Source organism: Sus scrofa, chromosome 6, assembly GCF_054392235.1.
Source record: "Sus scrofa isolate SSC_HxYL_T2T_F1_AM1 chromosome 6, Sscrofa_HxYL_maternal_Yorkshire_Landrace_v2.0, whole genome shotgun sequence".
NCBI classification, from domain to species: domain Eukaryota; kingdom Metazoa; phylum Chordata; class Mammalia; order Artiodactyla; family Suidae; genus Sus; species Sus scrofa.
Window position 1 is genome coordinate 55719977 of NC_139388.1, and position 27292 is coordinate 55747268.

General features: G+C 55.5%; 1 protein-coding gene across 3 annotated transcripts in view; it reads left to right on the forward strand.

Annotated features, from left to right (window-relative positions):
• Nucleotides 1–2578: 2578 nt before the first annotated feature.
• The window catches only part of MARK4 (microtubule affinity regulating kinase 4), a 34644-nt gene continuing 9930 nt past the window's right edge, over nucleotides 2579–27292 (forward strand). For 2 of the 3 annotated variants that reach the window (XM_021094541.2, XM_021094540.2), the window contains exons 1-13: nucleotides 2579–2944; nucleotides 7567–7767; nucleotides 11176–11229; nucleotides 11327–11375; nucleotides 12089–12154; nucleotides 12232–12302; nucleotides 13382–13438; nucleotides 16655–16891; nucleotides 20840–20959; nucleotides 21382–21481; nucleotides 22863–22972; nucleotides 23078–23237; nucleotides 26503–26720. In XM_021094541.2, coding sequence (XP_020950200.2) covers nucleotides 2894–2944; nucleotides 7567–7767; nucleotides 11176–11229; nucleotides 11327–11375; nucleotides 12089–12154; nucleotides 12232–12302; nucleotides 13382–13438; nucleotides 16655–16891; nucleotides 20840–20959; nucleotides 21382–21481; nucleotides 22863–22972; nucleotides 23078–23237; nucleotides 26503–26720 — 1494 coding nt within the window. In that variant the 5' untranslated portion in view covers nucleotides 2579–2893. The remainder of the gene's footprint in view (nucleotides 2945–7566; nucleotides 7768–11175; nucleotides 11230–11326; nucleotides 11376–12088; nucleotides 12155–12231; nucleotides 12303–13381; nucleotides 13439–16654; nucleotides 16892–20839; nucleotides 20960–21381; nucleotides 21482–22862; nucleotides 22973–23077; nucleotides 23238–26502; nucleotides 26721–27292) is intronic. The other variant, XM_021094543.2, reaches the window with a different exon arrangement.

The following is a 27292-nucleotide window of genomic DNA, read 5'->3' on the forward strand; positions in this document are numbered from 1 at the left end:
TGGATTTACCTTTTTTTTTTTCTGTCTTTTTTTGCTATTTCTTGGGCCGCTCCCATGGCATATGGAGGCTCCCAGGCTAGGGGTCCAATCGGAGCTGTAGCCACCGGCCTACGCCAGAGCCACAGCAACATGGGATCCGAGCCGCGTTTGCAACCTACACCACAGCTCACGGCAACGCCGGATCGTTAACCCACTGAGCAAGTGGCAGGGACCGAACCCGCAACCTCATGGTTCCTAGTCGGATTCGTTAACCACTGCGCCACGACGGGAACTCCTGGATTTACCTATTTTGAAAATTGCGTGTAAATGGCATCATACAAGTGGTCTTTTGCATGCTTCTTTCAAGGTCCATCCAGGATGTGACCTCCCCTCTTTAAGTCTGAGTCCCCACCCCCCCGTCTGGGAAATGGGTTGGCAACAGTACTGGGAACTGGGGAGCCTGGGTGAACCCCAAGTGTGGTGGGCGAACGTGTATAGGAGGTGATCTTTCGCCCCCGTGTGGTGTATCCGAGAACTGCAGCTCTCAGCGCTAGGGCTGGGAAGGAATTGGGCTGATTCAGCCTCCCGTCTCACCCCAAGACCCCACCCGTCGTCCCGCAGAACCCTTGGGATGCCAAAGCTTCTAGAACAACATCCTGAACCCCTCCCTTTTTGCCTCCCACTATCCCTGAGACTCCTCAGGCTCCATTTGTTGAATTATAATACTACCACCCATTTAAGAAATTCTAATCTGTTCCCTAATCTGGTCCCACGTGAAGCCCTTTACTTCCATAGGCTCGTTAATTTGTTGCAGACTGAGGTTTACTATCCAGGGACGGGAAACCTTAGCGGTCAAGAGCCCAAGTTCTGGAGTTTGGAGACACTTGTGTTCAAATCCCAGCCCTGCTGCTCCCCAGCTGTGTGACCTTCAGCAAGTACTTTTTCTTAGTGGGGGTGATAAGGCTGGTCCAGCCTCAGCGTGGGTCAGAAAGGATGAGATGCTCAGAAGCTTTCACAGAGGAAGCCTCTGTCCATGTAGTTGATAGTGATATACTGGTGTGTAACAACCAGCTCTCTGGGGAGCAGGGTGTGTGTAGGGGGTGTGTGTGGAAAGACTTGTTTTGCAGGACTTGCCAATTTCCATGGTGTAAATATTCCTTTCATGGCTCAGTTCAAGCTACCAAGGTGACGCTACTGAAAGCGTTTGTCAGGGAAGAGAGGAGCAGTCACCCCTTAGTTTCACTGGGCAGATACGATAGATGCAAATAACCTCAAGATCACACATGATAGTAAAACGTAGTAAAATAATTAGGATGTGATGAGTATTTATTACCTTTGTTTTAAATATTTAATTGTATGTTTGCATGATTTATTTTTAAATAATGGCCGTTTAACCACCGGTTCCAAAACTCCTGAGATTTCAAAACAATCAGCTTGCTTGGGGTGGCTCCAGCACACTGCTGTTGTTGTCACGCCCATTTCTTAGAACGGGAAACTGAGGCTCAGGAAGTTGTTCGAACAGAAAGGGACAGACAGGGCATAGATCCCAAGCCAGGACTTGGCCATGCCTCCCTTTCCTTCATCCCACACTGGTCCAGAGGGTGGTCCCCACGAGATCATGTGACCTCAGGAAAGCCTTTGCCCTCTCTGTCCTCAGTTGGCCCATCCAGAGAGTGGCCCGCTCTGAGGTGAATACTTGCCTGGGGTTCGTGTGCACCAGCTTCAGCCCTTGGGGGAAGGTAACATGTTGGTTCCCCGCCCTCACTTTATAGACTGGGAAACTGAGGCGTGGAAAGATCAAATCCCTGCCAAGAGTTAAATACGTGGACAGAGTCCTGGAACCCCAGCTCCGGTGCAGAGGAGAGGAGGCTGCAGCCCACAACCTCGGGGTCTGGAGTTTTCTGCGAGCTGGGAGGCAGCATTGCTGGAGAGGTTGGTCACCCTTCCCCAGTGGCTCCGCCCAGACACCATTCCCCCCAGCACCCTTAGCCCTTGGTCCCCAGAGCTTCCCGGACTGGGGAGGAGGGGACTGGGAGGGAGAATGTGGACAGCGCCGCCTGCCGGGTTCTTGCCTCTGGGGGGATTCTCGGTCTATTTCTGTCGCTTTATCTCCATTCTCTTCACCGGTCTCTGCATCCCTGTCTCTGTCTCCGCGTGCGAGTCTCTCAGTCTTTGTCGCTCTCTGTGTCTCTGTCTCTCCTTCTGTCTCTCTGTATGTGCCTCTCTTTCCCTACGTTTCTCCCTCTTTCTGCCTTTCTCTTTTTGTCTCTCCATTCCTTGAATGTCTTTCCATCTCTTTGTGTCTCTGTGTTCCCCCTACCCCTGTCTCTCTGTCTTTTTGTCTCTGCGTCTGTCTCTGCCTCTTTCAGTATCTTTCTGTGCGCCTCTGGCTCTCTGCCTTGATGTTTCTCTCCCCTTCTCCTCCGATGAGTCTGTACTCTCCCGTGAGAACAGACTCCCCGAGAACGCGCCCAGACGTGCCTCCGCCCCCAGAGCCCCCCGGCCGGTCGGGGCCTGCGCCTTTAAGTGCTGGCGGCAGGGGGCGGGGTCTCGGCAGCCCCGCCCTGCCCGCCCCTCCCCCTGACGTCCCTTCCTCCCCGGCCCCTCCACCGCCTCCCTCCGCCGCCGCCCGGGCCGGCTCCGCGCCCCCTCCCTGGCCCCCGCCCGCCGGCCTGCCCGCCGCCCCCATGGCGCCCCCAGCCCGAGCTGTGCGGGGCCACTAGGACCCTAGGCACCCCCTTCCCTCCCCCGCCCTGCCCCCTCTCCCACGGCGCGAACCCGGGTGTCCACGGCGCCCAGCTTTTGAGCTCGCGTCTCCAGGCCGGTGGGGGGGGAGGGGCAGAGAGGGGACCCCCCCCCGGACCCCCGCCCCCCCCCCCGACCTGGCCGCCCAGTCCCCTGGGACCCGGAGAAAATGTCTTCGCGGACGGCGCTGGCCCCGGGCAACGATCGGAACTCGGACACGGTGAGTGGGGCTCGGCCCCTTGGGGAGCCCCGGCTGGGTCCGGCCGCCGAACCCCTCGCCCTGCCGTGTCCCTCGCCGCGAGCGCCTACCCTCGTTTCCCCAGCCCAACCCCGCGCGCGCCACCTCCGACCCCCGCCTGGACTTCCAGGCCGCTCGACCCTCCCCCACTCCTCAGCCCAGCCCGACCCCTGGGGGCGCCCCTCTCCCGGGACCCCTCTCTTATCCCTTGCAGACCGCTTCCGCTCGGGTCTCTTCTCTCCAGGAAGCCCCCTCCCCTGCCTTCCAGGAGCCCCTCCCTTCTCCCGCAGGTTCCTAAGCCCCTTCCCCTCCAGGCCTTCCGCATCGGACAACTGGCCCCCTCTCGGGTGTGCCGGGCTCCTGACCCCAAGGCCCAGCCCGGCCCTCTCTGGGAAGGCCTGGCTCCGTCCTGCCTCTGCCTCTGGCCTTCCCTGTCTGGACCTGGGTGGCGGGCGCCCCAGGATCTCCCCCCCACCACCCTGTCTCTCATTCCCAGCCTTTCGCCCCTCGGAGATCCCCTCCTGGCTCCTGTGGGCTCCCCCTCACAGGAAACCGGTTCCACCTTTCCTGGGCCCAGGGCCCTTCTAGCTTGTTCAAGGTCTCTCCACTTCCAGGCCTGGTCCCCATCTTCCAAGCAGCCCTGTCCATGGATTCCCAACACCTCTGGTCCCCACAGATCCCCCCAGACCCGCTCTGGTCTCTTGCTCTCCCAGGAAGCCTTGGCCTCCAACTCCAGGCCCCCAGCTCAGTCTTGGATTTCTAGGCCCTGGACTAGACGGACTCCAGGCCTCATGCTCCCTGTATCAGCTCCTCCACTTCAGGCAAGCCTCCTCCCGGTGCCCCTGGCGCCCCCGGCCCCTTGACCCCCCTCCTAGGCCAGGCCCCTCCTCACAAGACACCGCCTCATGCCTTAGAGCCCCAGGCCCCTATCCCTTCTGCTGCTCCAGGGCCTCCGTCTTCCTTGCCAGGGGTCTGGCCTCCCAGTGAAGCCCCCTCCTCAGCTTCAGAGTCCTTCCCCAGCTCCCAAGGCCTGACCCTGGATGCTTTTTCCAGAAGACTCCTGGACTCGAAGCCTCTGCTTTTGCCCTGGCTCTAGGCCCTTTCTCTTGGGGTCTGTTGGCTGGAAGCCTTCTCCCCAAGTTTCTAGGCCTCTTGACCCCCCGCCCCCACCAGGCTCTGTCTTTATTCCTTTGACCTGTTCCTTATCCTGGAAGCCCCTTCCCCAGGATTTCAGGCCCCTGAACCTCTCTCTGGTTCCAGGGACTGCTCCTAGGAACCCCCTTCTTTGACTTCTAGGAGTTTCCTCAAGACCCAGACCCCTGGCTCAGGTATCTTTAGCCCCTGACTTCCACTGTCCCATGGCTTGGACCCCTCCCACTGTTCCCAGGCACCCCTGTCCCTCCACCACAGCCCAGAACAATCCCAGAGAGACCCTCCCCTCATTCCCCTGATTTCTGATTACTCTCAGCGCTTCTAAAGACCCTCCCACCAACCAATGCCAGACTCCTCCCCAGCTGGGGTCTTTGTCCCATTCCCCCAGGCCTCTGCTGGGCCCCTGCCAATCCCCAGCCACCCTCACCCCAGATGCCCACCAGATCGATTTATCTCTGCCCCTTCATCTTGCTGGACTCCCCCCTCCCCTCCCCAGAGAGCCGCCATCACCACCCCCATTGCCACCCGTCACACTATAAGCCAGGCTCTGGTTTGGAGTCTCCCATGAGAAGCCCGCCTCTGGCCCCCGCCCCCCCACCCCACCCCAGTCACTCGAGGAAGTGGCAGGGAGCCCACAGGCCTGGGTTCAAGTGCCGGCTCCGCCAGCCACGTTGCCCTGTGACCTCAGACCACTGGCTCTCGCCTTCCGGGCCTCAGTTTCCTGCCCTGGGAAATAAATGGGGGTGATCACCTGAGTCCCTCAGAGGATTACTCGCGATGATCCGGCTGAAGCCTGACGCACGGGACGGATGGGCCGCGCTCCACACGTGTTTGCTGCTATTGTGTGGCTATGAGTCAGACGGCCCTGGATCCCCCACCCAGGGCTGTCATTAGTTGTTGTGTGAGGTCTCGGATCCCTCCCTGCTCAGAGCCTCAGTCTCTTCCCCTCCGAATGGGGCCAAGGATAGCGCCTCGCGAAGGGGGTGTTTTGAGGAACCCAGGAGATGAGGAAGATGCCCAGGGCCAGGCGTGTGGGAGCTGCTCTTATTGTTGTTGTTACTTGGATTGTTCAGAGACGCGTAGGTTCAAATCTAGTTTCTGCTCCTCCCTAGCTGTGTGACCTCAGGCAAGTGATCTCACTTGTCTGGGCCTCAGTTTCCTCCTCTATAGAGTGGGGCTTGTGTGAGCACTTCCTCCCCATCTTGTTCAGATTCGTACGGCCCTGGGGACCAGGGGACAGCTAGTCCCTTCTCTCCTCCCAACTCTTAGTCTGTAGGAGCTGCTTGTCAGTCCTGGCAAAGGGTCACCTCTCTCCCTCTGGAATTGGAGGTCATAGCCCCCTCCCCTGCCACCTGGTCACCATGACGACAGCCCTGTGGGGTCATGCTCCCCCACCCCAAGTCCCAGGTCCCCCACCACCCGGCCTTTCTGGAGGTTCCCTAGCAACAGGCCCGGTGTTGGGGCGCCAGCCGGTCGGGAGGGAGCTGGGCCAGCTGGTGGTGCAGGCCAATTTTAGCTCCCGCCCCCGGCCCCTGGGGGCTTTGTCACCCGCTGCCCCTTGCAGGGGTCCCTCAGTCACACTGCCTTCAGTGGGGGGCCAGCCCAGCGCAGGGTGGCTCCCCTGGTGCCACCTGATGGGGCGTCTTTATCTGGGTGGAAATCAGAGGCCTTATCTGCCCAGAGCTCCAGCTCCCTTCCCACCCTCCCCTGGGAGGAGGCCCGGGCTCAGGAGCAGCCCCTCAGGGGGCTGTGGGGAAGAGCTGGGGCCTTGGGAGTCAGCAGAGCCTGGTTCGAATCCTAGACGCTCTTCTCCATCTGCCCTGTGACCTTGGGCAAGGTGCTTACCCTGCCTCAGCCCTGGGGTCCCCGTGTGGAGAATGCAGATGGTAATGGGACCCACCCCGGAGGCCTGGATGAAGGCACAGTAGGCAGCGGGCTTGCGGTTAGGGCTCCGTACTGGCGGCTGTCTTCCTGGTCCTCACGGGAAGCATTTCTTTTCTGCCTCTTATGAATCGACTGCGTGACCTTGACACGGCACCGCCTCGCTGCGAGCCTCAGTTTCTCCTCTGGACTGTGAGGCTGCAGGTGCTGCCCTCACTGGGCCGCTGTGGCAATTAAATGCAGAGGGGATGCTTTGATGCCCAGGACTTGGCCCAGAGAAAAGCCTACTTAAGAAAAGTGACGCGGGGTGTGAGGCAGTGCGGTGTGGCCTTGGCCAAGGCCTCCACTCTGGGGGAAACTGTCTGGGTTCACGTCCCAGCTCGGGGGCCTCAGTTTCCCTACCTGTAAAATGGGGGTGGTGATGCATCAATGGCCAGTGCTCATTAAGTATTGGTCCTCGTCCCTATTAAGCGGCCTGTCAGATCCCTTGCAGGAGTAGCCCCGGGCCCTCCTCTCATTACCCACCTGGCCTCTCCCTCAGCTCCCTGTGTCCTCCTGTGTCCCATCCCCCAGCCCTGGGAGTGTCTGAGTAGAGCCGTCTCTTTTTTTTCGGCCATGCCCCCACAGCCTGTGGACGTTCCCAGGCCAGGGATCAAACCCGTGCCACAGTAGCAACCTGAGCCACTGCAGTGATGCCAAATCCTTAACCCACTGAGCCACCAGGGAGCTCCTGGGCAGAGCTGTCTAGGCCAGGGCCTCTGTCTCCCTCTGTTACCAGCCCCTGGGCCCCAGCACTGAAAGGGAGGCCGGGTCCCTGGGGCTCACAGTCAGGGCAGGGCAGTCTGGATCGGGCAGGTGACCTGCGGGAGAGCGAGGCCCAGGAGGGAGGACGGCAGGAGCGGAACAGAGCATGGCGGGAAGACAGCAGGTCGGATGCCCGTGGAGCAGCCGTGGGGTGGGGGGGGTGGCGATGAGGAAGCCACAGCGTCTCCCAGAGAAGGAAGGTTAGGCTGCGGGCTGCAGCGTCAGAGCCAAACGAAAAGGTTACAGAGTCTGCAGTAGGACTGGGGGCCGTAAGGATGAGAAGAAAACACTGGGGGCAGTAACTCGGGAAGCGGTGTTGAGATACGGGTTTGCCAAAGAGTGGAGGACAGTGACTGATAAAATGGAACGCTGGGAGCAGCGAGGGTTGGAGGGTTGGGGTGGCGTGTTGAGCCCTGGCTGCGTCGGCGTTGAAGGCTGCAGCATTTAGAATAAAATAGTCTGGAGCCGATGGAGGTCCCAATAATTAGAAAAGGAAGCCGGTGATGGGGGTGGGGTGCTGATGGCAGGAAGGACCTGAGGTCTGGGGTCCCCGCACAGCAGAGTTGAGGGGCCCCAGCATCCTTGTCCTCAGCGGCATCTTTTCATAGAGCACGTTGGGAGACCCAAGGCTCCTCTCGGGTGTGGGTTTGCAAAGGGCATGAAGGGGGCAGTGGCCATAGCTGGAGGTAGCCACCCCAGCCCACAGGGCCACTGAAGGCGACTGGGCGGGTGCTGCCCACCACTCATGCTCCATCTCCCCCGCCCAGCATGGCACCCTGGGCAGTGGCCGCTCCTCTGACAAGGGACCGTCCTGGTCCAGCCGCTCCCTGGGTGCCCGCTGCCGGAACTCCATCGCCTCCTGTCCTGAGGAGCAGCCACACGTGGGCAACTACCGCCTGCTGAGGACCATTGGGAAGGGCAACTTTGCCAAAGTCAAGCTGGCCCGGCACATCCTTACCGGCCGGGAGGTGAGTGAGGGGAGGGGGCAGGGCTCCAGGCAGCGGAGCTTCTCCGCAGGGAGGCGGGGAGAGGTCGAGCTTGGCCCTTACTTTGCTTTGTGACCTCTGGTAAGTCCCTGACTCTCAGAGTAGAACCTCTCAGATTTTTCCAGAACAACCAGAATAGGAGAAGAGAACCAGTTTCAGGCATCCCTGGAGCTGGCGGGCCTTCTCAGATCACAGGCAGGCCATGCATTGTGTTTCTGAGAAGTCACCTTATTTTATTTTAAAAAGTTTTTTTTCGGAGTTCCCGTCGTGGCGCAGTGGTTAACGAATCCGACTAGGAACCATGAGGTTGCGGGTTCGATCCCTGCCCTTGCTCAGTGGGTTAACGATCCGGCGTTGCCGTGAGCTGTGGTGTAGGTTGCAGACACGGCTCGGATCCAGCGTTGCTGTGGCTCTGGCGTAGGCCGGTGGCTACAGCTCCGATTCAACCCCTAGCCTGGGAACCTCCATATGCTGCGGGAGCGGCCCAAGAAATAGCAACAATAACAACAACAACAACAAGAAAAGACAAAAGACAAAAAAAAAAAAAAAAAAGTTTTTTTTCCTTTTTTTTAAATAGGGCATATTTTTAAAAAATAGGGAAGTTCCTGGGCCAGGAACTGAACCCGAGCCATAGCTGTGACCTACACTTCAGCTGCAGCAACGCCACATCCTTTAACCCACTGTGTGCAGCTGGGAATCAAACCCCACGCCTCTGCTGCAGTCGGATTCTTAACCCACTGCGCCGTAGTGGAAACTTGCACCTCCCTGTTTTAATGGTGGACTTTGGCTCCACCAAATCTTCCAGGATCTTGGTTGAGAACACAAGTGGTTCATTTGTGTTCACACAGGCTCTCTCTCCCCACCTTGCTTCCAGGGTGGGTCCGTGTGTGCAGAGTTTGTCCACATTGTTGCAGGAAGGAAAAGGATGGTTAACTCGGCTAATGGGAGGAAGAGGTGGTGGGTGAGGCTATGAGCCCTCTTACCTCTTGCAATTTCAGAGAAAGTGACTGGAGCAGTTTCTCCCACCCTTATGCTGTCTGTGCCTTACTCACAAAGGGCACCAGGCCCCAGTGGTTTTATGGGCAAATAGTACCAAGCATTCCGATTTTATGCCAACACTGCCAGAGACTAAAGAGAGAGGTTCCTGGAGTTCCCATCCTGGCTCAGCAGAAACAAATCTGACCAGGATCCATGAGAACGCAGGTTCGATCCCTGGCCTTGCTCAGTGGGTTAAGGATCCGGCATGCCATGAGCTGTGGTGTAGGTCACAGACTCCGATCTGACATTGCTGTGGCTGTGGCGTAGGCCAGTGGCTACAGCTCTGATTCAACCCCTAGACTGGGAACTTCCCTGTGCTGTGGGCACAGCCCTAAAAAGACAAAAAAAAAAAAAAAAAAAAAAAAAAGAAAGAAGAGGTTCCACTGTCTGATAAAGCCTATATGCTAACTTGATGATGACAACAAAACCAGATAAGATCTAAAATTGTGGGCCAGGCTTACATATGAATGTAGAGACAGAAACTTTTTTTTTTTTTTCTTTTTTGGCCACCCCACGGCACATGGAGTTCCCAGGCCAGGGATCAGATCCAGGCCGCAGTCGTGACCTACGGGACAGCTGCAGGAATGCCAGAGTGTTAACCCGCTGTGCCGGGCTGGGGATCGAACCTGCAACCCCGTGCTCCAGAGACACCATGGATCCCGTTGCTCCACAGCAGGAACTCCCCAAAATCTGAAGCAAGATATTAGCGAATGGAATCTGACATATCAATTAAAGAAAGCTGTGTGGAGACAAAGCCGGCCTTGGCCCAGGAATGCACAGTTCTTTTCAAATTGGCAATTTATTCCTGTACTTCGTCACATTCACAGATTCAAGGACAGAAACCATATGATCGTCTCAATACTGGCATCAAAAGTGCTTGACAAGATGAAAAACCCGTTCGTGCGACTGTGAAGAAAGCTAAGGGACCCTCTTCCCCCACAAAGAGCACATTGTTCCCTCATGAGTGTCTTGACCGTGATTCCAGGAGTTTCTAAGGGAACGAGGCCTCCCAAGGGAGGAGTTCTGTAGTCCAGTGGATCTGGGGTGATGGAGGGTGATGCCCAAACCCTTTGGGAAAACTAAAGACCTAGGGCTGCATTCAGACTTGAAGTGCTGCACCCCAGTGTGCAATTCGAAGTGCCGGGTCAGCTGAGGGGTTCCTGCTGTGGCTCGCTGAGTTTTCAGAACCCAGCTAGGAACCACGAGGATGCAGGTGCCATCCCTGGCCTCGCTCCGAGGGTTAAGGATCTGGCGTTGCTGTGAGCTGTGGTGTAGGTCACAGATGCGGTTTGGATCCCACGTTGCTGTGGCTGTGGTATAGACTGTGAGCTGCAGCTCTGATTTGAGCTTGGGACCCTCCCTATGCCATGGGTACGGCCCTTAAAAAAAAAGTAAATAAATAAATAAGCTGCAAGGTAAGTATAAAGAGGATTCAGTTACATTCTGATCCACCCCCCCACACATACACACAATAACTCTCTCAAAGCTCTTGCGAAAGTGTATGAAAGTGTATAGGAGTTCCCCCTGTTGCGCAATGGGTTAAGGATCCAGCATTGTTTCTGAGGCAGTGCCAGTTCAATCCCCAGCCCAGCACAGTGGGTTAAGAATCTGGTGCTGCTGCAGCTGTGGCCCAGGTCACAGCTGCAGCTTCAATTGGATCCCTGGCCTGGGAACGTCCATGTGCCGCAGGTGTGGCCAAAAAAGGAAAAAAAAAGTATCTATCGATTTTAAGTTTTAAGTCTTTGAGAAGCCGACTCTACAGGCTGCAGAAGTGCAAATCCCAGCCCACAAACTTGTGAGCCAGGTCACCTGGACCAAGTGACTGAACAGGCCTGTGCTTGTTTGCCCGTGTGTAAGAGGAGGCTGACACTAACACTCACGCGGTTGTCGTGAGGATTAAAAGAGTTCTCATGTGTAAAGTACGCAGATCAGGGCCTGGCCCGTGTGACTGCTCAGTAAATGTTAGCTCTGGTTATTATTTTTCATCCCACAGTTCGTGCATTCAAAACAAAGATGTGACGGGTGAGTGGTCAAGATGCCCTCAAAAAGGGGCCCCCCGAGGGTCTCGGTCGCCCTCACCCACACTCACCCAGGCCACTGGGGCAGCCCCGCCCAGGCCCCACTGTGGAGTAGGGGCTCTTGCCCTGCAGAACTAAGGGTGGCCCTGGACACGGTGAGAAAAGCATGTGCAAAGGTCCTGAGGCTCAGATTCCCCCTCTGCTGAGAACGAGGGCTGTCTGTGAAAGGGAACCAAGGAGGGACGTCTTGGGGGACCTGTGCTGGGGGACCCTTTCCCAGCTGGAGGGCCCGTGGTCCCTTGACTGTTCCCTCCTGTCTTTCTTCCACCTCCAGGTCGCCATCAAGATTATCGACAAAACCCAGCTGAACCCCAGCAGCCTGCAGAAAGTGAGGCCCTGGGAGAGGGAGCAGGGCGGGCGCCAGTTTGGGCAGAGGGTCCTCGAAACAGGCTGCCCTCATCTTTCTCTTTGCTCCTTTCCTCCAGCTGTTCCGAGAAGTCCGCATCATGAAGGGCCTGAACCACCCCAACATTGGTGAGGAGGGGAAGGGAATGGGCTCGGGGGTACCGACCAGGGCACGTGGGAAGAGAGAGCCAGGCAGAAGGGAGGAGACTCTGCCGTTACAGCAGTTAGAGAGACCTGTTTCCTCCAGCAGTGTTGCTGCTCCCTGGCTGTGTGACCTTGGGCAAGTCACTCCACCTCTCTGAGCCTCGATTTCCTCCTCTGGAGTGTGTGGGGGGGATTAGAGGGCTTACTTCAAGGTCATTGTGAGCACTGAATAAGACGATGCACACAAGTCAGTTCGGAGCTGGCCTCCTATTGCCACCTGCAGCATCCTCCGCGTCGTCATTACCATTAGGCCGAGTGGAGAGGGTGGGGTCTTTGCCAAAGAAGCAGGATGTAGCCTGGCCTGGGCGTTGGCCACAGCATCTGTTCATCCATTTGTCCACATGCTAAGTGACTATTTATCAAGGGGCTGCTCATGTGCCAGACTCTGGAGCACAGCAGCGAAGCGGACAGACAAAGCCCTGGCCTCACAGAGCTGACCTTCTTGTGAGGACGGGGGAAAAGTGCTAGCGTGGGGCCGGGGATTGGGAACCTCTGGCCCTCGGTAGGGAGCCACTGAGTGTTCTCGAGTGTGGGGGTGTAGGGGGTGTTGGGGTCGGCGCATGTGCAGTTAATGCGGGCTGGGGGAGGGGAGGGGGTCTCTTCCTAACCGCCCCCCCCAATCCTCCCGGCCATTGTAGTGAAGCTCTTCGAGGTCATCGAGACAGAGAAGACGCTGTACCTGGTGATGGAATACGCAAGTGCTGGTGAGGGCCCTCCCCTCCCCCTGCTCTCCGTGCACCGCCCCCGTCCCCCCCTGACCCCATCCGCCTCCGCCCTGCAGGAGAAGTGTTTGACTACCTCGTGTCGCACGGCCGCATGAAGGAGAAGGAAGCTCGAGCCAAGTTCCGACAGGTCAGGGTCACGGCTGCGGGGGGTGGTGGGGGGGAAGGCTGGGCGGGGCGCCCCCTGTCCCTGGGGCCGAGGGTCTGGTGGCCGGGGTGGGGCTGGGCTGTCCACGGACCTGGGGGTGTGGCTTGAGTCCGGGTGGGGGTGGAGGTGGACAGAGGGGTGTCTTCGGGGGTTCGGAGGCCCGGGTGTGAAGCTCTCCAGCCGGAGGTGCAGGTCCCCAGCTGGGTGGGGGAGACGGTCAGGCATGCAGGTGCCCAGGTGTGCTGATGTCAGATGCGTGGGTTCAGAGGTGGGGCCAGTGACAGGAGTGTGCCTAGGAGGGCATGCCGGTGCCAGGGTGCTGACGTGTGCGAGTGAAGGCGTGTGGGTGCCCGGGTGCATAGGGGCGTGGCTGTGCAGCTAAAAGTGTGTCCAGCAACCTGGCCATGTGGGTGAGGATGTCCATGTTTGAGGGTGCCCAGGTGTGTGGGTGAGAGGGCGTGTGCTTGCACACTTGTGGCAGTGAGGGTGCCCAGGTGTGTGAGCGGGCTGGGGGGAGCCCAGGTGTGGGCACACAGGATGGCGGGCACAAGGGTGTCTGGCGCAAGGGTGTCCAGGTGGACAGGAAGGTGGGTGGGTGTCCAGGTCTGTGGCAGTGCGGGTATCCAGGTGTGTAGGGTGTGCAGGTGAGGGGCTTTGGCGAGTGAGGGTGTTGGTCCAGGACGGTCCTGCCCGACGCAGCTTAAGCCCTGGTGTGTTGGGGCTGCGTGTCTGTCTGTAAGCATGTGATGCTTTTGTGCGTGTTTCTTGATGTCAAAGTCAGGAGCGGGCTGGTCTTGTCTTGGTCCTGGTGCACCTGCCAGGAGGGGGTCCGATGTCTGGTTACAAAGATGTCCAGGTGTCCGGGTGGCCGTGTGTGTCTGTGCGGGTCTCACCTCATTTCCCACTGAGGCCAAATTGGGGGAGGGGGAACCCCAGCGTCACAGCCTGTGCTTGGGGAGGCCTGGCATTCAGAGCTGGGTTGTGACTGGGTTCCTGGGGACTCGGAGGGAGGCTGAGGGGCTCAGGGGCCGCAAGTAACTGACCTCCCCTCCACCCTCCAGATTGTGTCGGCTGTGCACTACTGTCACCAGAAAAACATTGTCCACAGGGACCTGAAGGTGAGCCCTCAGCTCAGCCCACAGACCCTGCTTGTCCCCAGCGCCCCATCCGCGGGGGGCCCTGTGTCCTCGGCCACGCCCCCCTCCCTTTTCTTTTCACGCCTCTCCCTCAGCCTCCAGGGTCCCTTGACTTTTTCCCCAGCTTCTGTGGTGGAAACAAGGCCAGTAAATGGGGGAGCAGTGGGGGTGGGGACGGGAGGAGGGAACAAAGGGGAAAGAAACAAAGTGTCCCAGAAGGGCCTCCAATGGCTCCATGTGTCCTGGACAAGGTCACTGGGACGCAGTGCAGAGTTTGTCACTCTCAGAGCCTCTGGAGACTTTAGAACACTCAGGAATCTTCGAGAATTGAGATCTTAGAGCCCCAGAGTCACACGGCTTCCAGGGTCTTAGAGTCACAGACATCTTCAAACCTGAGAAGGACCTTTGAGAGAGCTAGTGCCAGGCAGGGAGGGGGCTCAGCGGGGCCTGGACCTCTCTCGCCTGGCCAAGTTGAGCCGTGGCAGCCTCATCCAGCAGCTCCATGTTATGCCCACACCCCCCGCCACCAGGAGGGTCTCAGGACTTCTCATCCTAGACCAGAGAGAGAAATGTTTGTTGGTTCATATCAAGTTGTCTACTGTAGTTTCTAGAGCACGTTCTGTGCCCCAGGCCCTGCGCTAAGTGCTCAAGGACTTGCTTCGCAAGGTTCCTACAGCACAGGACCAGATTTGTTGTAGTGCTTTGTTTTGTTTCGTTTTGGCCTGGCCCGTGGCATGTGGAAGTTCTTGAGTCAGGGATTGAACCCGTGCCACAGCAGCAACCCAAGCCACTGCAGGGACAACACTAGATCCTTAACCTGCTGCACCCCAAGAGAACTCCTGTTTTAGTGTTTTAAGTTCCCAATCTGCTGTGGACAGGTGCTTTGGTAAACTATAATAAAAATGAAAGGAAAAAAAGATGTATAAAGTACAAGCCCAGAGTTCCCGTCATGGCGCAGTGGGAACGAATCCAACTACGCACCATGAGGTTGCAGGTTCGATCCCTGGCCTTGCTCAGTGGGTTAAGGATCTGGTGTTGCCGTGAGCTGTGGTGTAGGTCACAGACATGGCCCAGATCCTGCATTGTTGTGGCTGTGGTGTAGGCTGGCAGCTGTAGCTCTGATGCTACCCCTATCCCAGGAACCGCCGTATGTTGCGGGTGCGGCCCTAAAAAAAAATACAAGGCCAAAAAAAAAAAAAAAAAGGAGTTCCCGTCGTGGCGCAGTGGTTAACGAATCCGACTCGGAACCATGAGGTTGCGGGTTCGGTCCCTGCCCTTGCTCAGTGGGTTAACGATCCGGCGTTGCCGTGAGCTGTGGTGTAGGTTGCAGACTCGGCTCGGATCCCGCGTTGCTGTGGCTCTGGCATAGGCTGGTGGCTACAGCTCCGATTCGACCCCTAGACTGGGAATCTCCATATGCCACGGGAGCGGCCCAAAGAAATAGCAAAAAGGTAAAAAAAAAAAAAAAAAAAAAAATACAAGGCCAGTTTTTAAGGTGATTATTATTAGATTCAAAAAACATAAAATTCCACTGTCAGATTATTGTGGAAGTTTCTAAACATCCCCTCTCTCTGTATTGCCCGGCGTCCCCACACAACCATCTGGGGAAGCACCTTAGAGGCTTCAGTTTGCCCTGCAAGGATGCGCTCCATCTGGACGAATTTGGGGGAGGCACGCCCCCTGGTGGAGGCTCTTAGAAGTGTCTAAATGAGGATTTGGGAATCTGGTTAAGGACAGGGGTCCAACCACCCAGCCCAACCCAGAAGTGAGTTTGGGGCTGAACCATGGTGCCTCAAATGCCATGAAGGAAGATGTTACCCCTGAGAAAGATGGAGATGCCAGTAGATTGAGGTTTGGGGAAGATGCCTCTGAAGCGTGTGTCTGTGTGGGTTCTAGCCCTTTGTGGGATCAGAGGTAGGGAAGGGTAATACCAAAATAGGCTTGGATTCCAAAATCTAAGTAGGTGTGGATTCCCCTTCTGCTACTTTCTTGCTGGGACCATGAGGTGGCCTCCTTAAGCTTCCGTTTCCTTGCCCATGAGATATCAAATACAAGGACATGTGCCACCAAAAACAGACAAAATCTCAAAACCATGCAAAGTACCTACTGAGTGCTGGCCCTCTCCTGTGTGCTGGGGTGAGCCCTTCCTGCTTAGCCCCACAGTCGCCTATGAGGCAGGCACTAAAATGACCCTCAGTTCACAAAAAAAAAAAAAAAAAAATAGAAAAGGAGTTCCCGTCGTGGCACAGTGGTTAACGAATCCGACCAGGGACCATGAAGTTGCAGGTTTGATCCCTGCCCTTGCTCAGTGGGTTAACGATCTGGCGTTGCCTTGAGCTGTGGTGTAGGTCGCAGACGCGGCTCGGATCCTGCGTTGCTGTGGCTCTGGCGTAGGCCGGCAGCTACAGCTCCGATTCAATCCCTAGCCTGGGAACCTCCATATGCCGCGGGAGTGGCCCAAGAAATGGCAAAAAGAGAAAAAAAAAAAAAATGACCCTCAGTTGATACATAAGGAACCAAGGCACAGAGAGGGTTGGTAATCCACCCAGAGTCACTCAGCGAGTGAGCGATAGAGCTGGGGTTCTTCCAGAATCTGTATTTTAACCCCGTGCTAGGTCGTCACTCTTATAAGCAATAGTGTAAAAGACAGGTGCATAGTAGGGGCCTCATAAATATGTCAAATGATTGTCTTCAGTTCATGGGTGTTGAGCCGTGAGTCGTCATTTTTTTTCTGCGGGGGCCAACAGAGGCCCAGAGAGGGGCTGGAGGTTGCCCAAGGACCTCTAGCTCTGCAGACCACCTGGGGTAATCAGAGCCTGTGTGAGGAGTTCCCTGGTGTCCTAGTGGTTAAGGACTCAGCATTGCCAGTGCTGTGGCTCAGGTTCAGTCCCTGGCCTGGGAACTTCCACATGCCATGGGCATGGCGAGAAAAAAAAAAAAAAAAGCTAACATGATAAAGCACTTACTGGGTATGAAATACTGTTCGAGGCCTTTTTCCTGGACGAATTCCCTTCCTTCTCAATCCTCCCTGTGAGGCTCAGCCTCTGATCATCTCCACTTTGGGATGAGGACAGGGCCCAGAGAGGTCAAGGCACTGCTCAGGGTCACACAGGGAGTGAGGGGCAGTGCCAGCGTGGCCCCGGATGGCCGGCTCCAGCGGCACACACGTCCCCCCTCTGCCCTCTCCTGGCTTCGCAGGCGGAGAACCTCTTGCTGGACGCCGAGGCCAACATCAAGATCGCCGACTTTGGCTTCAGCAATGAGTTCACACTGGGCTCGAAGCTGGACACATTCTGCGGGAGCCCCCCGTACGCCGCCCCGGAGCTGTTCCAGGGCAAGAAGTACGACGGGCCGGAGGTGGACATCTGGAGCCTGGGCGTTATCCTGTACACCCTCGTCAGCGGCTCCCTGCCCTTCGACGGGCACAACCTCAAGGTGCTGGGTGGGGCTGGCACGGGCTCGGAGTGCCCTCTCGGTCGGACCCCCGCCCCCCAGACACCTCTTCTGCCCAGGGCTGGGGTCGAGGTTATAGGGCCAGACGGGGATCCGCAGGACCCAGGTCCCCAGCGCTGGCCGATGGGCCCAAGTGGACCAGGCTGCACTGGGGGTTCAGGGCACAGGCATGGCAGCTGGCAAGCCTGGGTTCAAATCCCACTCTGTCACTCATTCACTCAGTGCTTATTCATTGTCCACCGTCCACGACGAGTCAGGCCCTGTTGGGAGTTTGGCAGACACGGTGTGAACAAAGGAAACAGAAATCCCTGCCTTCGTGCAGGCGGTCCCCAGGCAGTCCTGAAAACACGCTAAGTGGGACAGCCAGTCACAAAGGCCACCTGCTGTGGATTCCATCTCTGAAATATCCGGAATAAGCAGCGCCACAGAGACAGAAAGCAGATGAGTGGCTGCCTGAGTCTAGGGGAGTCGGGGCAGGGAGTTGGAGTGTAGGGTTTCTTCTGGGGGTGATGAAAATGTACAGAAGCGGCTCATGGCGATGGGCGAATAGCCAAAAAACCATGGACGGCTGTGTGTAACCAAACAGAACAGTTCCTGCCCCCACGGACGGACATTGCTGCAGCAGAGCCAGGCAGAAAATAAGCAACGCATATAGCATGTCAGGCTGGTTAGTTCTGTGGAAGGAGGTGGGAAGTGGGGGGGGGGGTGAGCTGTAGGTTTGAGGGGGCATTTTTTTTTATTTTCCCTTGGAGCTTTTTATTTTGAAACATCGCCAGTCAACAGAGAAGTTAGGAGCCTAGAACAAGGGGTGCGTGGTACCTTTCAGGAGCGGCACTGGTCGCCAGCGCGTGGCCGCGGGTACCGTGTGTCTGTAGACGCGTGTGGTATCGTTGTCATCACCGTTGGACAGAGCACGTGGCTGTCAGTTGCAGAGTGTCCCCTCGTCTCTAAAGGCTGCATGCATCCCGCAGGGATCTCCTGAGATCTCTCCTCGATCACGCTCAGGAAATCCAGCACTTGATGCAATCCTGGCCTCTAACCCACGGCCCATACTCGGGTTTCATCAGCCATCCCAAGAATATCCTTGGTGGCTATTTTTTCTCCCGCTCTGGCATCCGCTCTGGCGTCTGTGCTGCTTGGGCGCCCGTGCTGTACTCGGTTGTCCTGCTCTCTCCAGCCTCCTTTCGGCTGGATCAGCGCCTCTGCCTTTCTTGTTCCGGGCGTGGCAGGGATGGGCTCAGGCCGGTCATCTTGCAGGAAGAACCTCCCTCAGTCTGGGACGCCCAGGGTTGCAGGGGGAATTCTGAGGCAGGAACGCTCAGGTCTCTTCAAGGTGGCTGAGGAGCTGTCAGGAGATCCAGGAAGTCATTGCCAAGGACAGGGCTCTGCTGGCCTGGGTGAGGGGCAGGAGGGGGTCCCCACATCACAGCGGCCTCAGCCGAACAGCTGGCCCCTCTGGGACTCAGTCTGCGGAAGGTACCAGCCTCAGCAGAGCGTCCAAGACAGGCTGAGATCAGGCAGGCAAAGTGCTGGCTCTCACAGAATAATCTTTCTGAGCCCCAAGCGCAAAGCCAAGAGACCTTTCCAAAGGGCCAGGCCAGCCTCTCCCCGCCCCAGGCCCTGGTCACCTCCTGCTGTCCTGGTGTCCCCACCAGATACCCAAGCCTTGGGTGAAGGAGACGAGCAGCTGGGGACAGATCCCTGCTCTGTCATGTCCTTACTGAGTGACCTCAGACAGGCCCCTTCCTGAACTTCTGTTTCCCCGCACATAAGATGGGGACACATACAGCCAGACCGCATGCGTAAGGCCCTTCCCTGGGACCTGGCAGTTGGCCAGGGTGTCACCCTCGGGAGCTGCTCTGGGTGGTGGTGTCAGTGGCCTGGGGGTGCCTCTCACCGTCACGTGGAGCGGGGGTGCCACAGTGCAGACTGCCTCTGAGCCCTGGCCCTGCGCCTTCCTGGCTGCACAGCCTCAGAGCAAGTGATATAACCTCTCTGGGCCTCAGTTTCTTTGTCTGGAAAATAGGCACCTGCTTCACAGCATCCTTGTAAACCTAGTATAAAGCGCTTAGAGTTCTGCCCACACCAGCCGAGTACCGTGGAAGCAATACTCATCACTATTAAATATTCACCACGCTGCGGGCTGTGATGACCTGCAGAGGGAGGCTCCCCAGGCATAGGCTTCATCCAGCCCTTTTAGGAGAAGGCCCTCAGAGGGAGCTCCTTCCCAGCCCAGGCCCCCGCAGGGGACTCCGCCCAAGAAACACATCCCTCCTTTCACGCCCTCTGCGTATCTCCCTCCTTCCCCTCCTCCTCCCTCCTTTTCCTCCCTGCTCTTTCTTTCTTTCCTTCTTTCCCTCTCTTCTTTCTCTCTCACCTTCCTCCCTCCCTTCCTTCTCTCCTTTTTTGGCCATGCATGTGGCATGCGGAAATTCCAGGGCCAGGGATCGAACCTGAGCCACAGCAGTGATAATGCCAGATCCTTAACCCACTGCACTGACTGGGGAACTCCACACCCCCTTATTCAGGATGGAGGGGCTCTCCCTGGTCTGCCATGCCGTGGAGCATGGAATTTATTTTTTCTTTCATAGTTTTGGCCCTTAAAAAAAGGTCAATAGGAGTTCCCGTTATGGTGCAGTGGTTAATGAATCCGACTAGGAACCATGAGCAGTTTCGATCCCTGGCCTTGTTCAGTGGGTTAAGGATCTGGCATTGCCGTGAGCTGTGGTGTAGGTCACAGACTCGGCTCGGATCCCAAGTTGCTGTGGCTGTGGTGTAGGCCAGTGGCTACAGTTCTGATTAGACCCCTAGCCTGGGAACCTCCATATGCTGCAGGTGCGGCCCTAGAAAAGGCAAAAAGACCAAAAAAAAAAAAAAAAAAAAAAAAAAAAAGGAGCCCATGGTGGCTCACCCCTGAGGTTAAGAACCTGACATAGTGTCCATGAGGATGCGAGTTTGATCCCTGACCTCCCTCAGTGGTTTGGGATCTGGCGTTGCTGTGGCTGTGGTGGAGGCCGGCAGCAACAGCTCTGATTCGACCCCTAGCCTAGGAACCTCCATATACCACAGGTGCGGCCCTAAAAAGAAAAAAAAGTCAACATAAATCAGTGCTCTTGGAGTTCCCATCGTGGCTCCGTGGTAACAAACCTGATTCGTATCCATGAGGGCGTGGGCTCAATCCCTGGCCTCACTCAGATGGTTAAGGATCCAGCGTTGCCGTGAGCTGTGGTGTAGGGTGCAGGCACAGCTCAGATGCTGCGTGGCTGTGGCTGTGGATGGCAGCTGCAGCTCTGATTTGACCCCTAGCCTAGGAACCTCCATATGCCGCAGGTGCGGCCCTAAAAAGGCAGAATATATATGTATATATATATGTATCAGTGCTCATTCTTTGAGACTGCTGGGGCAGGGAGCTTTTTTGGAAAACCAGGCTTAGGATGGGGGCCGGGGCAGGGCTCCCCTCTCTCCTCCCGTTTTGTAAACCCAATATTTAAAAGGCACTTGCTCTGCACGTGACTGGTGCTTGGCATTAACTTCTACAAACTCACTCGTGCCTGGGAAGCTGGTGCTGTGGTCCCAGTTTATAGACACGGAAACTAAGGCCCCAGAGGCTGACCCGCCCGGCCACCTGCTCTCTTATCTGGCTTATGGAATTCACTTGCTCTATAAGATGTCCTCAGAGTGAAAAGTTCTATTACTTTAAAAAATTTCTTTTAACTAAAAAAAAATTTTTTTTTGAAAACTACTGCATCTAGTACAACATTCCCATTTCACAGATGGAAACTGAGGTCAAGAGAAAGTGGTGAGGTTTCCCCCACACGTTGGGGCTGGGACCTGGAGCTCCTGTCACTTCTGTTGGGGGATCAGGAGAAAGGTGTGTGTAGTGAGTGAGGAGGCCGGGTGGACCTGCCCCCAGTAACCCCATCCCCCCAGGAGCTGCGGGAGCGAGTCCTCAGAGGGAAGTACCGGGTCCCTTTCTACATGTCAACAGACTGTGAGAGCATCCTGCGGAGATTTTTGGTGCTGAATCCAGCTAAACGCTGTACTCTGGAGGTGAGCTGAGCCCCGACCCCTCCATCGCAGCTGTCCTGCCAGACCCTAACCCTGCTGGGGGCTGATCTGCTGTCAGAAGGGGAGGGGAGACAGGCAGCCCCGGGAAAAGGCTCCCAGACCCGTCCCGGTGCTGCCCCCCCCCAAGCCTCGCCCACTCCCCGACATGCCCGTAATTAGCTAATGAGCTGCTAGGAAGATTACAGGGCGCCGGCACCCAGATGATGCGGAGGAGGAAGGGCGGCTTCGGGAGGCTCCGGCTGGGGGTAGGGTGGGGCTCGGAGGTGCCCGCTTTCAAGGAGCCTTGGATTCTGGGGTGCTGTGCCTTGGAGGCAGGCAGCAGGGTGGGGTGGGGAGCTCACTTTTCTCCCGGGCCTTCTGACATCTCTCTTTGTCCATCTCTGGCCGGCTCCCAATTCCTGCAGCAAATCATGAAAGACAAGTGGATCAACATCGGCTACGAGGGCGAGGAGCTGAAGCCATACACGGAGCCTGAGGAGGACTTCGGGGACACCAAACGAATTGGTGAGGGTCACGCAGAGCGGAGCCACAGGCCTCAGAGCTGGGGCAGGGGGAGCTTCCCAGCACTTACCGCTTTGCTTAGTGCCTGGAGAAGTTTGCGAGGCCCTTAGGGAGAGCAGAGAAGTCTGGGCTCCGAGTCCTGCCCCGCTACTTTCTAGCTGTGTGACCCTGGCCCAGTGGCTTCCCCTCTCTGTGCTTCTGTTGCCTCATCTGGAAGAGGGGATAGTCAGAAAACTTTGCTTCATAGGTTTGTTATGCATGTTAAGTGAATGAGTTTACATAAAGCAATTTACGTAGTTATATTAGTCAGGTAACCAGTGCTGTGTGGTATGTTAGCTTTGACCGCTAAGACAGAAGAAATCACAGATTACTTTTGTCCAAGAAGAGCTTGGACAAAACCGTCAGTAACCTGCATGTTTGAGGAAAACTGCTATTTCGGCACGTGCCTCACCCACCACCTCTTTGGTCCCAATCCCCTCAGCCTGGAGCCGTCCAACACTTGACCCCTAACACAGTAGCCCTGGAAGAACCGTTAGGAACCTTCCAGTTGCCTTCCTTGTACAGATGAGGAGACCGAGGACACCGTTATCTGGCCGTGTTCATCAGGACTTTCATGGTTGCCAGTAACAGAAATGCCAAGTCATTCGGGCCTAAGCTGGATAGTAATAGGTTAAACCATATGAAATTGCCATTCTTATAGCTCAAAAATGGTCAAAACCAGCAATTTCATAAGGTTTAACCTAATAGTGATGTTATTCATTCTCATAACTGAAAAGGCCAGGGTATATCAGCCTTCAGGCATAGCTGGTTCCAGGTGCTCAGAAACATTTGTTGGGTATCTTCTCAGTGGTTACTTCTTTCCCAGGAGCAAGCTGGCAACAGCATGTCCTGGTGGCCTGGATAACCCCCTTCAACAGGAGAAGCCACTTTCCTAATGTTCCAGAAGAAGCCCTTGGTGGTGCCCATTGGCTATCCCTGAACCAATCAGTTTGACCTTGGGGACGGGACACTCTGATTGGCCAGAAGTGGGTCATATGCCCACTCTGAAGCAATCAGTGTGGCTTTGGGTGTGGAGCATTCTGATTGGCCAGACTTGGGTCATAGGCCTCCCCCAAACCAATCACTTTGGTCTTGGGGATGGAACACTCTGATTGGCCAGACCTGGACTCTATATATATGCCTTCCCTTGGGGCTTGGAGCAGGCAGGAGTCAGCCAGATCTGAGCAGGGGAGGAATGTTCTTCCAAGGAAAATCAGGGTGCTGCCGGCAGAAGGGGGGCGTAGATACTGGACAGGCAAAGAGCAGGCATTAGTACGAGATGCGGAAACAAGTGGAAAGGAAGGATATGGGGAGACTGAACCTCCTCTCCATCCCCATCTCCCAGAGGTGATGGTGGGTATGGGCTACACGCGGGAAGAAATCAAAGAGGCCTTGACCAGCCAGAAGTACAACGAAGTGACCGCCACCTACCTCCTGCTGGGCAGGAAGACTGAGGTCAGAAGGCGTCAGGGACCTGCGGGACGCGCGATGCCCAGGGTGGAGGGACTTCTGGGCCAGAGGGGTCGGGGCTGAGGTTCCTTGTCTGTCATCTTCATGCAGGAGGGTGGGGACCGGGGCGCCCCGGGGCTGGCCCTGGCACGGGTGCGGGCGCCCAGCGACACCACCAATGGAACAAGCTCCAGCAAAGGCACCAGCCACAGCAAAGGGCAGCGGAGCTCCTCCTCCACCTACCACCGCCAGCGCAGGCACAGCGACTTCTGTGAGTATGGTCCCCACGCGCTCACCTGCCGTCCCTGGGCCCGAGGCCTCAGACCGTCAGGATTCTCTGGGCAGCAAGGCACAGAGACCTGCTCAGGCCACCTGCAGCGAAGGGAGGAATGTTCTGTAAAGGTGCAGGGATAGTGTATGAAACTTGGGGCACCCGGGCTCAGGAATGCGTTAGAAACTGGAAAAGCCGGAGTTCCCGTCATGGCTGGAAAAGCAGATGAATGCGGAGCGGACACTCTGTGTCTGGCTTCTCGGCTTGTCCGGTTGCTTTCTTTCTTACGTAACTCACCGTATCTCCTTCCCAGGCCCTTACGACTCGTTTTAGAGACCAGCTCAATTCGTAACTGAGATCTTCCTGGTCCACTTGCTATCAGGGTCCAGTTGGTATTAATCCATTTGACTAGGACACAAGAGGACACGTATTTGTACAAAACGGCTGCTGAGAGCCTGCCCTCTGGCCTGTCCTCCACACTTCCTAGTGGGAAGGGGCTGGGCAGACACCTGATTGTACCCCCCATTCTGCAACTAACCGATATCTCATATCCTACAGAAAGTAGATCCACTGCAAGTGGGACCCGGGAACTTCTAAGAGATCTCTTACCGAGGCCCTCATCAAATGGGAACCCTCCTAATACTTTTAAATAGCTTTATTGAGATATAATTCACACACCAAACAATTCATCACTGAGAGTGTGCCGTTCAGCGGTGCTGGTGTATCAAGAGTCGTGCAGCCGTCACCACAGTCAGCTTTAGAATATTGTCAGTACCCCAGAAAATACTCTACAACCTTCAGCCTTTGACCTTTTACTTAGATCCCCACCCGTCCCAACCCCCAGCCCACTACTGATCTATTTTCTGTCTCTAGATTTCCCAGTTCCGAATGTTTTTGTCTGCCTTCTTTCACTTAGGATTTTATTTTCAGGTTGATCCACGTTTAGCAGGATCAGCACGTAGTTCCTTTTTCTTATTGAATATCCATCGCGCGGATACACCGCATTTTGTTTACCCACCGAAGGGCATTTGAGTTGTTTCGGCCTTTGGCTGTTGTGAATAACACTGCGGTGAACACTCATGTACACGTTGTTCGTGGGGATCTGTGTTTCTATTTCTCTTGGGCCTTACTTAGGACTGGAATTGCTGGGTCATCTGGTAAACTCTATGTTTCACAGTAAGGAACTGCCAAGGCAATTTCCAACTTTCTGTTATTTTTGTAGCCCCGCCTCTCTCCAGGGGTGTTCTTTACTCTGGACCAGGCACTAGCACTGGGAGAGGGGACTCAGGGAAGCTTGGTATCAGTCCTGAACCGAAAAAGGTTGGTTCTGGATGGTCAGGCCACCCTCTCCCCTGGGCCTCCTTTTTCCCACGTATAAAATAGCAAGATTGGTCCAGAAAGTCCCTAAGAAGTTTGTGACTCCAACATCCTATGGTTAGAACATGGTAACCTTTCAAAAACCCCACATGGGGAGTTCCCATCATGGCACAGCAGAAACAAATCTGACTAGGAACCATGAGGTTGCAGATTCAATCCTTGGCCTCGCTCCGTGGGTTAAGGATCCGGCATTGCCGTGAGCTGTGGTGTAGGTTGCAGACAGGGCTCAGATCCTGCGTGGCTGTGGTGTAGGCTGGCAGCAACAGCTCCGATTGGACCCCTAGCCTGGGAGCCTCCGTATGCCATGGGCGCGGCCCTAAAAAGACAAAAGACCAAAAAAAAAAAAAAAAAAAAAAAAAAAACCCTGGATTCTGAGATTCTCTGTGTGAAGGATGGTTGATGGGCCCCCTGTGTCCATCATTGTAGAGTTTTTTATGATTTGGGGACTTTTTTTTTTTTTTTGGACCATGCCCACAACATGCAGAAGGGTCAGGGATTGAACCCTTGCCACAGTAGCAGCCTATTCCACAGCAGTGACAACATCAGATCCTTAACCCACTGAGCCGCCAGGGAGCTCCTCCAGTTCTGGGACTTTTGAGCATTAAGTTTCTTGAGGCTTTCCCATGCAGAAGTCCTAACGGTCTGGGGTTCTAGGACATATTTAACTCCCTTGGTTCTAAAACCATACATTCCCAAGATGGCCTAAGGAACCAATCTGGTTTTGCTCTGTTTTTGAAACTAATACAGTCACTTCCTTCAAAACTTGATAGCACAGGAAAGGTAAATAGCTAAAAAGTCTTGGAGTTCCCTAGTGGCTCAGCAGGTGAAGGATCCAGCATTGTCACTGCTGTGGCACAGGTTTGATCCCTGGCCTAGGAACTCCTTCATGCCATGGTGCAGCCAAAAAACAAAAGAAAACAAAGAAAAAAGTCTTTGTCCTACTCGTATCTCCCAGCCCTCAGTTCTCCTCGGAGGCAGCCACTGTTACCGGCTTTATATGAATTCCTTTGGAGAAGTTTTACTCATATGTAAATATATAAAGAGACAGGTATGAAAAGGAGGAGAAAGATAGAAAAAAATGAACGAAGATGTATAATACAATATTTAATATACTTATACTATCAAGAAATATTATCCCCTTTTAATAGAAATGAGAGCCGCTTGGCAACATTTGTTTATAAACAAATATAGAGTTAGAGACACAAACACCCCTTTTTTTTTTTCTTTCTAGGGCCACATTTACAGCATATGGAGGTTCCCAGGCTAGGGGTCGAATTGGAGCTGTAGCTGCTGGTCTACACCACAGCCATAGCAACGCCAGATTCGAGCCACATCTGCGACCTGTGCCACAGCTTGTGGCAACACCAGATCCTTAACCCACTGAGCGAGGCCAGGGATCAAACCTGCGTCCTCATGGATACTAGTCAGGTTCTTAACCTGCCAGTCACAATGGGAACTCCCCACTTTCCCCCCTTTTCTACACGACATCCCACTGTAGATGTTATACCTTGCCTTGCCTCTTCTACTTCAGTCTGTCTTGAAGATCATTTGGTGTTGGGACCTTCTTTATAGCTGCATAGTATTCCATTGTGTGGCAGTATCTTGACTGACTTAGTTTCCCCATATAAAGGGGCATCTAGGTTGTTCCCAGTCTTTTGGCTTTAAAAAAAAAAAAAAGAAGCATGCAGTGAGTAACATATGTGCATCATGTGATTTATGTGGCACCTCTGGGTCACTTTCACACATGTCTGTGTCACATTGACAGATATTGTCAGAATGGCCTACACAGATGTAGGCGATAAGGAGTTCTAAGATCCCAAGGATTTCCCAGAGTAGGTTCTGGCTTTTCCAGGTCATGCCAGCCATAACTGTCGCCTTCCTCTACCAGGTGGTCCGTCTCCCGCACCCCTGCACCCCAAGCGCAGCCCAACCAGCACAGGGGAGGCGGAACTGAAGGAGGAGCGCCTGCCAGGCCGGAAGGCAAGCTGCAGTGCTGCTGGGAGCGGGAGCCGAGGGCTGCCCCCCTCCAGCCCCATGGTCAGCAGTGCCCACAACCCCAACAAGGCAGAGATCCCAGAGCGACGGAAGGACAGCACGAGCACCCCTGTGAGTGGCGGAGGGGGGGTGGCCTGGGGGGCTGGGAGGATGGGGCTGGGGGTGTGACCACCCCTGGCCCAGCCTCCAGATACCAGGTGGGTCACATTTTTCGCACCCTGCCATTTCCCGACCTGTTCCCCAGACCACCACACAGGATTCCTGTTACATCCATCCATTCTTTCACCAGATATTTATTTACTTTTTTATTTTTTGCTTTTTAGGGCCGCACCCAAAGCATATGGAAGTTCCCAGGCTAGGGGTTGACTTGAAACTACAGCTGCCAACCTACACCACAACCACAACAACGGATCCAAGCCAAGTCTGCAGCCTACACCACAGCTCACAGCAATGCCAGATCCCTGACCCACTGAGCAAGGCTGGGGATGAAACCCACATCCTCATGGATACCAGTCGGATTCGTTTCTGCTGCACCGCAAAGGGAACTCTTCATCAGGCATTTACTGGGTGCTGTCTCTGCCTGAGCTTGTGCCAGATTCTCGTGAACAAATTAGCATCCGTGTCGTAAAGAAGCTCTCTGTGTGCTTTCAACAGGAAGGATGTAACACCGGGAGTCAGGTGTG